The 14,044-nt window shown below is 38.0% G+C and overlaps 1 protein-coding gene across 1 annotated transcript in view; it reads left to right on the top strand.

The window, feature by feature from the left end:
* Positions 1-14,044, top strand: part of TUBGCP3 (tubulin gamma complex associated protein 3) — a 47,944-nt gene that overhangs the window by 16,668 nt on the left and 17,232 nt on the right. Inside the window, exons 5-9 of the mRNA XM_030469283.1 lie at positions 603-820; positions 3,267-3,439; positions 5,978-6,096; positions 6,525-6,650; positions 10,931-10,999. Of these exons, the coding sequence (XP_030325143.1) occupies positions 603-820; positions 3,267-3,439; positions 5,978-6,096; positions 6,525-6,650; positions 10,931-10,999 (705 nt within the window). The remainder of the gene's footprint in view (positions 1-602; positions 821-3,266; positions 3,440-5,977; positions 6,097-6,524; positions 6,651-10,930; positions 11,000-14,044) is intronic.

Raw genomic sequence — 14,044 nt, forward strand, 5'->3', positions numbered from 1 at the left:
TGGGAAGCAGTAAACTGTCACTTATTTTAGGTGTCATTGAGAATCTCCTGAATGCTTCACGTTGTGGTGGTGGTGGTGGTGGTGTGTGAGGCTGAAAGGAAGAACACACTTGACACAAGTATCTGCCTTTTTTTCTGTGTAAAGTTTTTATAGTAAGCCTAAAATTAAGGGCTGTCCAACATTTGTAGCTGAAGCTGTGATTTTATAGGCTGAGTGTGGTTTTATTGTTTGCTTTCTGATTGGTGGTGTAATGTCTGTTCACATACTAATGAGTTTGAAATGAAGTAAGGACAGCAAAATTCCTCCTTTGGTTGCAGCTCTGCTAGCAATCGAGTACTTCTTGCAGCTATTACTAATGACAATTTCCAGGCAAAAATAAACGGTATTACTAAAAGTACTTTTGATGACTGTGAGGGATTTTCTGTTTTGTTATTTTGATTGTAACAACAACTTTTCATAAATATGATCTCCAGGTTTTGTTTTGTTTCTAACTCTTGAATCTTACACTCCAGTTAACTAAAATCATGATATTAACTGAAGACACGACTTTTGATAACTCAGATCTTTTTTATTCCTCCTTTTTCAAATTCTCTCTTTTTCAGGTGTCAAGTTATGCCACACTTTTTGCTCAAGCATTGCCACGGGATGCTCACTCAACCCCTTATTACTATGCCAGGCCTCAGAGCCTTCCACTGAATTACCAAGACCGCAGTGCTCAGTCTGCCCAGAGTTCTGGCAGCATGGGGAGCAGTGGGATCAGCAGCATCAGCCTCTATACCCTGAATGGACCAACACCAACTCCACAATCACTCCTTCCAGGGTAAGTTAAACTCTTTTACCTTACGGATAGGTCGGGGAAGGCTAGAGATGATCTGATTATTTTTTTTTTTTAAATTTATTTTTCTTTCTTTCTTTGCTTTTCCCCATCCTCCCCATTTGTATGCTGTTGGAAATTCCTCTATAGGTGCTTGACTGGCTAAGTGTATCCATTTTTAAATTTACCTTAGCTGTCTGCTGAACAGCTGGTGTTTTACTGGATTAACTGTTTTGGATTCTAGTGCCAAGTCCTCTTCCATATTTCTCAGTTCTCTGAGACCCTTCAAAACAGTCTTTATCTTTCCTGCGTAAATACCTTGGATTTCAAGTCCTCACTCAAGTTCCTTTTAGAAATTATTCCTAAGACAGAGTATAATAATTTGACTTAACCATCCTCCATTTTCAAATGAGTGACTTTCTTGCATGGTCCTTCTTTTTAAGCATGCTCACAGCAGGTCACCTATTGTACTAGAGCAGTCTCACCTCTTGAGTATACAAGGGTTGCTTATTTGTTTGTTTGATTGTTTTTTAAATGTGTATAAGAGTTCATTGAAAAAGGAATTATCTATTAGAAAAAGAATTAGAAAAAGAATTCTAAAACACCTACTGTTAACAGTGGTTTAATTGTCTGTTCATACCAGCCAGATTCTGCATTTGGAATGGAAGCATTCAAATACCAAATAATTCCAATTTTTAAGGAATAAAACCATGCCCCATGAAACCATAACATGATTCTGCAAGTATTGACTTGGTTAAAAAAAGCCAGTGCAGACTGTAACATGCTCAAAATTTGAGCCATTCTTGTGTCATTGGATATCATGCTGAGTTATCCCTGTTACAAATCGTGACAGACAGGTACTGCAGAGAGTCTGTGTTCTCTGGAGGGAAAATGAATGTGTGGAAATACATTGTTCCACAGAAGTTAAACATGGAAAAATGAACAAAAATTGTGAAAAATTATTTCCATAGTTGCTTCAGCCTTGCACAGAAAGGTCTTGAAATAACGCCTTTGTCCAAAAAACAGTGGGGACATCACTTTTCAAGATTAACTGTGGTTTATGTTGGAAAGACTCAAGAAAACATAATAAAAAGAAAAAACTAAATCATATGGGGTGCAGAAGTTAGCAAAGCACTGGTATTTTGTCATAATAGAAACTTCATGGGTTATGATAGGACCAATTTCCTAATATAATTTGAGAGCAACCTCAGCAAGTTTGCCAAGAACACCAAGCTGTGTGTAAGTGCACTCAAGATGCTGGAAGGAAGGAATGCCATCCAGAAGGACCTTGACAGGGTTGGGAGGTGGGCCCATGCCACCCTCATGAGGTTCAACAAGGCTAAATTGCCTGCGTGTGGATTAGAGCAGTCACAAACATAAATACAGGCTGGGCAGAGAATGAATTGAGAACAGCCCTGAGAAAAGGGACTTGGACAGTGTTGGTTGATGCAAAACTCAACATGAGCTGTCAGAAAGCCATCTGTATCCTGGGCTGCATCAAAAGAAGCGTGGCTGCTTGTCTACTCTGCTCTTGTGAGATCCCACCTGGAGTACTGTGTCTGGTTCTGGAGCCCTCAACACAGGAATGACATGGAGCTGTTGGAATGAGTCCACAGAAGGGCCACAAAGATGATCAGAGGGCTGGAACAGCTCTTCTATGAGGACAGGCTCGGGGAGTTGAGGTTGTTCAGCCTGGAGAAGAGAAGGCTCTGGGGAGATGTTATAGTGGCCTGAAGGGGCTCACAGGAAAGCTGGGGAGGGACTTTTTTCAAGTGCATGTAGTGATGGGAGGAGGCAGGAATGGTTTCAAGATGGAAGAGGTGAGATTTAGATTAGACCTGAGGAAGAAATTCTTTATGGTGAGGATGATGAAACACTGTAACAGGTTCCCCAGAGAAAGGGTGCCTGCCTCCTCCAGGGAAGTGGTCAAGGGGAAATTGGAGCTTGTCTAGATGCTCTTCCTCAATCATGTCTTCACGCACTTGATAGAAGCTATCCTGAGGAGCAGAGTAGTAGGAAAGGTAACTTTCCTATAAGTTCCTTTAATCCTTTTGGCAAGGAACAACAGTTTCAAGTGATAACAAAACTTAAATATTTATTGTTTATTATGACTATTATTTATAGTTAACTTCACTTCCAATCCACATCAGTATTTCTTCACATTTCAGTGTGAACAAAGTAATTCTTTGATATATTTGTCAAATTCATACCTTTCTTTTCTAGTAAAAGAAGGAAGCAATATATTGTCTGTAAGCTCTCACCTTTCTAAGGCTACTTTACTAAAACAAACAAACATAAAACCAACCAAACTGAGAACACCACCAAAAAAACCCAAAAAAACCAACCACAAAACCCAAACTCAGGCTTAGGGCATTTTTCAGAATTTGCATAACCCAAACCAGGCGATGGTGCAGAATCAAAGTTTTTAAAGATGTTCCTTTCCTCCTTCTAGACAATCCTTTCAAGCTCCAAGTGTTGGAGATTGCCTCCGTCAGCAGTTGGGGTCCCGACTGGCGTGGACTCTAGCGGCGAATCAGCCTTCTTTACAAAGCGCTACCTCAAAAGGCTTCGCAAATCCTGTCTCCCGTGGGGTGCCAAGGTCGAGGAGAGAAGGGGATACAAGTGGTGAGCAAAGATGCTTTTGCTGAAGATAACTTTTTACAATAGTTTTCTACATATTCTGTTTGTTTTTTAATGATTTTGAAATAGTTTTATAGGGTGTTGACCTTTTTGAGGAGTGTTTTGCTAGAATGTCTTCAATAGAATAATAAAGGCAAATGTGCATGACTAAGTACATTTGGCCAGAATTTCTTTGGCTGACTGTTAATTTCTCTTTGTCATGACTGGTTTGATAATGTGTTCTTAAATGACTGCCTTAATTATAGCGTTTGTCAGAATCAAGTGATTGTGGTTTGTAGTGATCACACTTTTGATGATTAAGCTTCTGAAGATGCTACTGTTTTTAGAAAGTCAGAGAGCTCAGTGAATAAAACTTGTTGAAATAGACTCATCTATTTGTGCTTTTATCTTTTAAAACTTGGAAATGTGCACTGCAATAGACTCCTAAAACTAATTTTTTTTTAAATCAGGATACTTTGTAGTGTTTGAATTTAGAGAAATTGACATAACATATTGTTAATAGAATAAATATGGCTGATTTACTTCATTGATTGAAGTGATGCTAAGCTTGAAACCAATGCCTAGATGATCTATTCTGAATTTATATGTGTGCAACTAAGTGAAACTGTTGGAACAGATTTTCTCTGTGGCTATTATGTAAGTTTCCACCCACTTTACTTCTGCAGTAAAAGGAGGAGACTTCTCTGGCTAGGAGAACTAATGGCATATCTTGTCATCCTACAGTGCAGTTACTCTCTGGCAAAGAAAGATAGTATCTTTTTGAATGTTCTTTTTTTTTTTTTTAAATAATTCCTATATAAGTGTGGATAGTTAGAAGCTAAAATACAGTCTGTCAGCCCCTGCATCTTTATGAATAACATTGTACAAAGCAACAGTTTATACACCAAACATGGTTGTGCTGGTGTGTCTAAGGTAAGCATTTGACATTTAGAACCAAATTAACAATACTGTTCATGTGCAAGAGGATGTGTGTATATGTATAATATATTTATAAATTCACAAATATATCTATACACACATCATAAATTTAATATATAAATACAAAAAATATCTAAAATTTTGTAAAAATCTAGCACTGCATCTTGTTTTTATTGTAATAATTCCTGTGAAGAGGAGTACAAATTTGTTTTATTCAGTCACCCAGCAGCTGTTACTTAATTCCTAGGGGGGGGGGGTGTGTAAGGACTAAGAGTTGACTTTACATGTGTTCCCTTTTTGATGTGGAAATAGAACTGCATTCAAAATATAAAAGACTGTTATCAAGAAGATATATTTTTATGAATGTTAAATTCTTCTAACTAATTAAAAGGTTTTTTGTTCTTCTGAAGTTGTTGCTGTTAATTGCACTTTCTCTTACTGCTGTACTTGCACAGACAGTATAATCAGGAGCATTGTATGGCTGATATTAATACTTGCTGAATTATTTACCAGTTGAAGTAATGTACACTTGAATCTTCTACCATTTCACTAAGAGTTTCTAAAAGGAACTAAGTACTGTTGTGCACACTGTGGTATTTTAAGAGTTATTAAAACACAGAGTCTGTGTTTTAAACAGAATCTTGAAAGGATGTCTGCTTTTGCCAAAATAAGAACAGAATTTATGTTTTGTTGGTTTTGTTCTGGGAATGTGGATTGTTGAGGAGGCAAACTGATGAGAGTAAGAGTGCTGTCAAATTTGGGAGAAGTGTGTTGTACCACTTCAGCTTCTGGGTAGCAGTTGTCAAAACTGTTTCATTCTTGGTATCTTAAATAAAGTTGCATAAGCAGATGGTGACGTTTCACCCGTAAAAGGTGAGAGTAGTTGCAGTGGCCTGCACAGTGTCTTTTTCAGTCTTCTGTTTCCCTTAAATTAATAAATGTCCTAAATCTCAAACATATCTAACCTCTAGAGATATGAGCCAGAAGCAAAATGTATGCTGCAATGGCAAAAACTTTCCTAAATCTTTAGAAACAGTATTTACACTCTTCTGTTTACCAACTCTATAGCTGTTGTGCAGATGGCAATCTTTTCACTGAGCAGTGGCATCTGTGATTGAAAGACAATTTTAAATGAGCAGCTCTTCCTTCTGGATTAACTCTGTTTTCCTAGACGGATGTAGAAGAGATTATTTTGTATGTCACGTTTAAGAACTTTGATTTTTTTGTTCAAAGAAAGATAAAGTTATTATAGTGCTTGCCTCAAGAGTTTACACTGCTGATTGAATCAGAAAAGGTAAGTCTAAGAACTGACTGAAGTGTTGATTAAAATACAAAATACTGAGTATCAAAGAAGCTTCCCTGGTTTGAAACAATCTCAAGTAGTGGTAGAGACAGGTAAAGGGAGTTCTTGGCTTTCCTGTCAGGTTTTTAGCAGGACTTAAACATTTCTTATCAGGTTATAAAGACAGGCTTTCTCTTTCCTGTTTCGACTAGGATTCCAAATAGCTTTTTGAAGTAATCAAATTACTTACAAATTAAAAAATTACTAATTGTCCATACAAGTCTAAATACTGGTTGTTGGTTTGTTTTGTTTTGTTTTTCTAGGTTCTGTTGAAGTAACTGAAGCGAACCTTGTAAGGGATGTATTGTATGTTTTCCAGGGAATAGATGGCAAAAACATAAAAATGTGCAATTCTGAAAACTGCTATAAAGTGGAGGGAAAGGTACTGTATGGTGACTTGTATCCATATGTGAGAACGAGGCTTGTAGGGGAAAAATTGTCATGAAGAAGATGTAAAAAACCTAAAATATTATCACAAGTTGTTTGTTTTGTTGGGGGTTTTTGTTTGTTTGTTTTGGGGGTTGTTTGTTTTTTTTGCGGGGTGGGAGGGCTGGGATTTTTTATGTAGAATAGAATAACTCCAACAGTCCTAATTTAAAACTGATGGGGCAGATTAGATCCTGAAAAGAAACTTTATCACTTCACAAGATGCAAGTGGACTCCCATATATGAAGCCAGTACAAGATTCCTAATTTAAGGCTTAGTTTGAAGTTTTTTTACATGCTTTCCCCTCCCTAGTGTGTAAGATTGAATATAAAGCAGATTCAGGCTTTTGATCACATTATTAAGTTGTTTCTTCTAACTTTGTAGGTGAGCTTGTCCAAATCTCTCAGAGATACTACAAGCAGACTTGCAGAATTGGGATGGCTACATAATAAAATAAGAAAATACACAGACCAGCGGAGTTTGGATCGAGCTTTTGGACTTGTGGGACAGGTATGTCAGATAAAAGATTAACTTTGCCACAATATTGTGGTCTTGTTTCCCTTAGAAACTGCTGAGTGAAATGCAGTATTAGAGTGATGGGTAAACTTTGGAGCTTGGATCATTCACGCTTTGATTTACTCCCTTTATGGTTTGCCACTTCTGGTATGGGTCATAGTCTAAAGGCAAAGGAAAGGCATTTGCTTTTGCTGGTCATAGAGAAGGAGTTGCTCCTATAATTTGTAGCTGGAAAGTCTCTTGTATTCCTTTTCTTAATATCCCTTTTTTAAAAATTCATATATTTTTAAGTGCTCATGCATGTTTATAAACAAAAACATTGCTTCAATGGGATGGTAGCATCTCTGAGCTAATTAATCACCAATTTCTTTTTTAGGCTGATCTACATGGGAGACACTTCTATCAGCTAATGTCAATGTTCATGTGTTAATACCATACTAGCTTACAAAAAAAAATGCAAATACCCCATTATCTTATGCCCTTGCACTTGAATACAGCATCAAAAGAATGTCAATTTTTGTTTTTATAGGTTTCATCATCATGATTTCTAGTCTACAGTAACTTCACAGCAGCTGTAATACCCAAAACCACATTTTCTGCTAAGGCATTCCCGTTTCCTCTCACTTGCTCCCTCTGTAAAACTGGATATTATCCGTTCTGACTGGACAGACATGTTATCATTGCCTCTAGCCATAACATCCTACCTAATCTGCAAAGAAATTGAAGTGCTTCTCCCTTCAATCTAATTTTTCTTAAGAGGTCAGTAGAGACACTGTAGTGCTTCCTAATTCTCTAATGTTTTATTCTGTTCCCTTCTGTCTCTTATTCCGAGTAATCCTTTTAAAAAATATAATTATTTTTCTAGTGATCCAATACTGATTTCCATGTTTTATATGGTAGTGCTACTGTATATGCATTTTCTTCACTCTTCCCCTAATATCTCAGTGAAGTTTCATACTCTTCTAGTAGCTGCCTGCTTATGCTTATTTGTACTATCTCTGGCTTTAATCTTCAAGTTTACAGAAAGGGGAGAACTTTAATTCTTCAGTGAACTATAATGTGCTATATCCTTCCTACCATATAGAGGTTTCAGACTGTGTACAGAAGGCTGTGCAGTTAGCTAGCTGAATCTGCATGGCACTGATGTTAATTTTAATCGAGGCAAACACTTCTCTATATTTCTAGGACCTAAGTGTAAAATTAGAACACATATTCTGTTCCTGGTGCCAGTATCTGGGCAAAGAGTATGAACCATTGCTCTTCATGGCTTTTGTAGCTGACAATTTCAGATGCTGCACACAGCATTAAGAATGCAGCACAAGAATACATGTGCATTCTAAAGCATCTTTTTTGTAATGTTTTAAAGGAATGCTTGCATAGATGTGTAGGATAAGGTGTCTGTCACCTCTTAATATGATTCTGGTGACTGTTTTTACCATATAAAATGTCAGAAATTCACAATTACTAGAGGTGTAACACTCTCACTCACTAACATTGTATTCTTCTACCTTTGCTGCTCAGTAGCTAAGTTCTACTTTGTCATCAGAAAGCAGAAAGAATAATCAGCAATTAAATATAACTTGCCTTATATTATTACAGTTTGCCTTTCTAGATCAAATTAAGCTAATGGGCATTTTGACTTTTTTCTCTTGAACAAGCATTCTGTTTCCTTCCTGAATTCTCTTTTGCTGTAGACCAAATCAGAATTCTAGGATAATGTCCAGTTTTTCATAACAGTTTGGGAAACAAAAATTTGTGATTTGTAATGCAGGCATTGGCACTGGATGCAAGTTTTAACTTTTAAAGCATGTCTGAAAAGTTGATGGCCAGCTGGATCCTAAATCCTTTTGGCTGCTAAAGTCAGTGATTATTGTTCTCCCTTTTTGAGCAGATGGATAGCACCTTTGATGTTTCCTTGGAGGCTCTTCTCTGGGCTCTATCCTGGCAAGTGATACTTTATTGGTTCAAAAATGTAGTGAAGAAGCAAGTGAGAAGAAATGAAAAATGAGGTTACACATAAGGGGCTTTCTTTTTCCCTTCTGTGTTCTCTAGAATAAAAATGAATTTCAAATTTCTAATATATAACACTGAGTTGAAGAGAGAAACCCTCTTTTCTTACAAAGCATACAATGGCAAGATTAAATGATGTGAGGTTTTTTTGGGCTTAGCCTCTTAGCAGGTAGGCCTCTTAGTAGGAAAGAGGATTTATGTTCATCTTGTGCTTATAGAATTGATTTCTCCCTGTACAGTACTCTAGGGAATATTTTACTTTAAGCTCTTGGGTTCTTTTTGTGTGAGGTTTTCCCAATTTTTTCCAAATCGCTTTAGCTATGGGTTTAAAAGGGGTTGTGGTGAAACCCCTCAACCAGGTTGTGCTGGATCCTGCATTTCAGTCACAACAACCTGAAACGATGTTACGGACTTTGGGGGAAGTGGCTTGAAAGCTGCCTGGAGGAAAAGGACCTGGTGTTGGTTGGCAGCCAGCTGTATAGTGTGTGCCAACAGCATCCTGGCTTGTGTCAGGAATAGTGTGGCCAGCAGGAGAAGGGAAGTGATTGTGTCCCTGGACTTAGCAGTGGGCACCTCAAGTGCTGTGTTTGGTTCTGGGCCCCTCACTACAAGAAGGACATTGAGCTGCTGGAGAGAGTTCAGATAGAGGTAACCAAGCTGCTGAAGGGTCTGGAGAACAAGTCCTGTGAAGAGAGGCTGAGGGAATTGGGAATGTTTAGTTTGGAGGAGGCTGAGAGGAGACCTAAATGCTCTATGCAGCTACCTCAAAGGAGGTTGTAGTGAGGTAGGTGTTGGCCTTTTCTCTCAAGTAAATGGTGATAAGACTAGAGGAAATGGACTGAAGTTGCACCAGGGAAGGTTTAGACTAGGTATGCGGAAGAATTTCTTTATTGAGAGTGGTCAGACACCAGAACAAGTTGCCTAGGGAGATGGTGGAGTCAGCATCCTTGGAGGTATTAAAAAAATGTGTAGATGAGGCACTTCAGGGCATGGTCTAGTGGACATGGTGATACATATCTGGGTTTTTTTGGTTTGGTTTTTGAGTGGGGGCTGGGGTGATGTTAACGGTTGGACTCTGTGATCTTAGAATTCTTTTCCAAGCATGACAGTTCTGTGATTCTGTGAAAGTTCTAGTGAATTTCCTATTAAAATGAAGTCCACTGAAATAGATACCACAATCAGTAACCAAGAATGGGATAAGAAATCAGCTCTGAAGATTGTGTGTGCGTGCAAGGAAGTATTCTTCAAAACACCAAACAAAACCAAAATTGAAAAACAAACTGCCAAAGTAGAGAAATTTTCAATGAAGTTCAAAGTAATGACTCATATTTTAAATTTTGTTTTAGCAAAGGTGTTGCAGGAGATTTTTTAGTCTGTATGTTAGATAAAGAACATTACAAAAAAAAACCTAACAACAAACCCCACGGCCCCAAACCATGGAAAACGATCTGTATACTAAACAAGTATTCTTTCAGAAATTGTTTTTAAAATTTACTTGCATTTTTTTTTATCTTTAAACAACCCAAAGTAGCTAAGTATCTCTGCTCAGAATTGTTTTATAAAGAGGAAAATTTGCTTTTGTTCAGGTCTGTTAGCTTCAGCACATTTTATAGATTTCTTGGGTTATACTTAGTGTTGTTTCCGTATCAAGTGAAGAATTGTGTACAACTGTCAATTGCTAAAAGGTCAAAAATGTAGAATACTTGATCCAGCAGTATTTACTGGGAGTTATCTTTTATGAGCATCATGATTCTTGTTCATGCCTTATAGTCTATACTGTAACTAAAGTGATGGTTGCCTAACTTCTGTGTTCTGCTTTTAGAGGCCTTCCTGAAATTGAAACTCTCTTACTTTACTACATACTGCATTTTATGTAATCATTAAAGAAAATATCTTCTGGGTCATGTTATGATTTACACATCCCTATGGTATTTACTGATGTCTTAACTGAGATGATGCATCTTCTAGGAGAGTTGTGCTTCTCATATTTTAATCCTTTGGTAAAATTGAGATAGCAAAAAAAAAGAAAGTCAATTCACCATGTATTTATATTTTTGGAAAAGCCCTGTGCATCTATTAGAGAAGTACTTGTATGTTTGCCAGTTTTCTTAGAGCTGGCTTTGTGCCAAAACTTGTAGCTTGATTTGGTTTAAGAAATTTCTGTGTGTTGGTAGGATAAAAATTATTCTGCGTTAAACCAGGAAGATTTTTCCTGATGATTTTTTTCTTTCTTCCTTTTCTTTTTCTTCTCCTTTTTATGCTAGAGTTTTTGTGCAGCCTTACATCAGGAACTTAAAGAGTACTATCGACTTCTGTCTGTTTTACATTCTCAGGTAAGCTAAATGGTTCTTATTTAACTTTCTTATTTTTCTTTACATTACCCAAGTGTCTCCAAAAATGTATACCCTTAAAACAGAAAGGGTATACAGCAGTTTCTATTGACAGTGGACACAAATCTCTGTAACTGACACAGTTCTTATTCTTTGGATGTGTATACTTATGCATACTTTTCTCTTAGAAATTCACTGTTGTTATTGTATGTATTAAATAATCAAGGAATGTGTACACTTCTAAGTTTCTGCCCAAATTTTGCATAATTTTTGTCAGTTTCATCTTGTGGAATATCTTATCAGTCAAATCTCAAACAGCATGACACATTTTTGAAGGGAGGAAAAAAATTATTTGTGTTTCAAGCAATACATGGTTTAGCAGTTAGTAACAACAGTTTCAACTTTTTGTTCTGTATGGAGCAGTTGGTGCATTTTCCATGTCCCCTCTGTTGTACTGAAAGAGTCAGACCTTTCAATGTTCTATTATTTATTCTTCAATGTATGGACCAACTTGATGCTGATAATCTTAAAGTTTGTCCACAAATATTTATAGATATGTGCCCCTGCATACTAGCTCTAAAATATAAATTGTTGGTTTTTTCCCATTCTGTGTATCTTTCTATATGGGACTTTGAAGGAGTTTGTTATTCGTAACTGAGAAAAATTTATTTGGAGAATTGACCGAACATGAAACTAAAATGCCATTTAAGGTTCTGATTTAAAAAAAATCTGTAGCTGAAGTCATAGCTTTTTGTAAGCATTTTCAAAGCATTTATTGCTTTTGAATCATTTGCAGTTCTTTAACATTCCTCACTTATGGAATGCCTGTCATATGTACTTTTTGCCTTTTTCCTGGCAACTGTCCGCTTATTCTTTTTGAAATTATTTCCTGCTCTTTCCAAAATATGTTTGCTCTCTTGGTTTGCTGGAGATTTGATTTATTATAGCTTCTAAAATTTCTTGACCTTGAAAATATGTATGACTTCCTTAAAATGTAGTTTCTTCTACCTTTCCTGCTTCACTAAACCTTTCAAAAGAAGAGATGAGTCTGGTGGGAGGGGAAGCATGTTAGGGAAAAACGAAAGCAAAGCTCTGGAATAAGTTACTTTCAGACAGCATTTGCCTTTGTGGTGGATTGACCCTGGTCCATTCCTGCTCAGCTGTCTCTCGGGGAATCAAGAGAAAATAGAAGGGAGGCAAAAAGACAGATCAGTCAAGTTAGTAACAGTTTAATATGCAAAGCAAAAGCTGTGTGTGCAAGCAAAGCAGAGCAAGGAATTTATTCACTACTGAATCAGCAGGCAGATGTCCAGCCAGTTCCTGGCAAGCAAGGCCTCAGAACACTTAACACTTGTTAGGGAATTAAAACTCCATCACCATAAATGTAGCCTCTTCCTTTCCCTGAGCTTTTCCTCGTGAGAAGAAATTTTTGTCTTCCATGTATTTTGAAATGCTTTCTGGGATTAGCTGCTGTGTCAGCATCCCAGGGGATGAGATGAATCTTACTGTTACATATTTCTGTGGAATCTCCTTTTTGATAAGTGGAGTGACATTTGCTTTCTGCCAGTCATCAGGAACCTCTTCTGATTGCTGTGCTGTTGTAAAGACAATCAAGAGTGGCCTTGCACTTGACACTGGTCAGCACTTGTACATCCCATCAGGTTTTGTTGACTTAATTACATCCAGTTTGTTTTCCTAACAGATCTGTCTCCACACAGATAAGTCCCCCTTGTTCCAGATTTCCCCTCTCCTCTGACATCTGCTATTCCCAAAGACAAATCTTGACAAATAAAACAAACCATAGAAGGCACTGAGTACCTCAGCTTTCTCTGTTTTCCTGTCACCACTTCCCCAGCACTCTGCAGTAGTTGGACCCATGCTTCTCCAAATTTTTCTTTTACTGCTTTTCTTGTTGCTTTCTTTGTTCCTTGCCAGATTCATCTCCAGTGTTAGGAGTTTATAAGTGTGTTGAGCACATTGATTAAACTCATTCTGGTTGGGAACAGTGTCTGTAATGTAAAGGTTTGCTGCACTAGCAGAATGAAGTTTCTGTGGATGTCCCTCACTACCTGACTAAAGGGTATCCCAAAGGCATGTTATATTTGGATTTTTAAGAAGCTCCTTGCAAGATTCCTTCCCAAAAGCTGTGAAAGAAAGGAGAGAGACCCAGCAGTAGAGGAGAGATTCACTGTGACCTGAAAGCCTGGAAGCTCAGTAGCATGCACCAAAGTTAGGTGCTGGCATTGTTTGGAGTTGATATTGATGGTCTGGAGAAGGTAGAGCAGAGTGAAACCTCCCAATCTGTTAATGAAAGCTTGCTAAAATTGGTACTCTGGATGTTCTGTTCATGGCAAGGAGCAGCATGAAAGAGAGTGTGTCAGAGAATAGGTGCTGGGGATGTCCAGCCAGTTCCTGGCAAGCAAAACCTCAGAACACTTAACACTTGTTAGGGAAGAAAAACTCCATCACCATAAATATAGCCCCTTCCTTTCCCTGAGCTTTTCTTTGTGAGAAGAATTTTTTGTCTTCCATCTGTTTGGAAGTGCTTTTCCCGGTGTGTGGGAAGTACACTGTTTTTTTTATCTGGAAGAAGTCAACACTAATGCATGTTTCCTCAGTGCTAAACTTGGCATCAAGAGGTCCAGTTTGGGAAAAATCTTGGTGTCCTTGCAGGTGGTTGTCTGCACTGCTGGGACTGGATGTGGAACTGGGAGATGGGCACTGAGAAGATGGCAGCAGGTGTCAGTGTGACAGTGGAACACTGTGTGCAGGCCTGATGGCAGCCTCTCAGCTGCTGAGGAGGTTGAGATGAAGCAGGGGGAGAAGCTCAGTGAAAACTCAGAAGCATGGAACAGTTGCTGTGTGGGGAGAGAGCAGACAGGCTGAGTCTCTTGAGGCTGAAGGGGAAAAGGCACAGAAAGGCTGTGGCTGAGGGTTCCTAAGTAATGAGGGATGAGTAAAACGCAAAGTTGTGAGATTTGGTGAATGACTATGGGAGGAAAGGAGGTGCTGTGTGACAGCAGCAAGAGGCTGGTATAAAACAGAGAA

Source organism: Calypte anna, chromosome 1, assembly GCF_003957555.1.
Source record: "Calypte anna isolate BGI_N300 chromosome 1, bCalAnn1_v1.p, whole genome shotgun sequence".
In the NCBI taxonomy this organism is placed as follows: domain Eukaryota; kingdom Metazoa; phylum Chordata; class Aves; order Apodiformes; family Trochilidae; genus Calypte; species Calypte anna.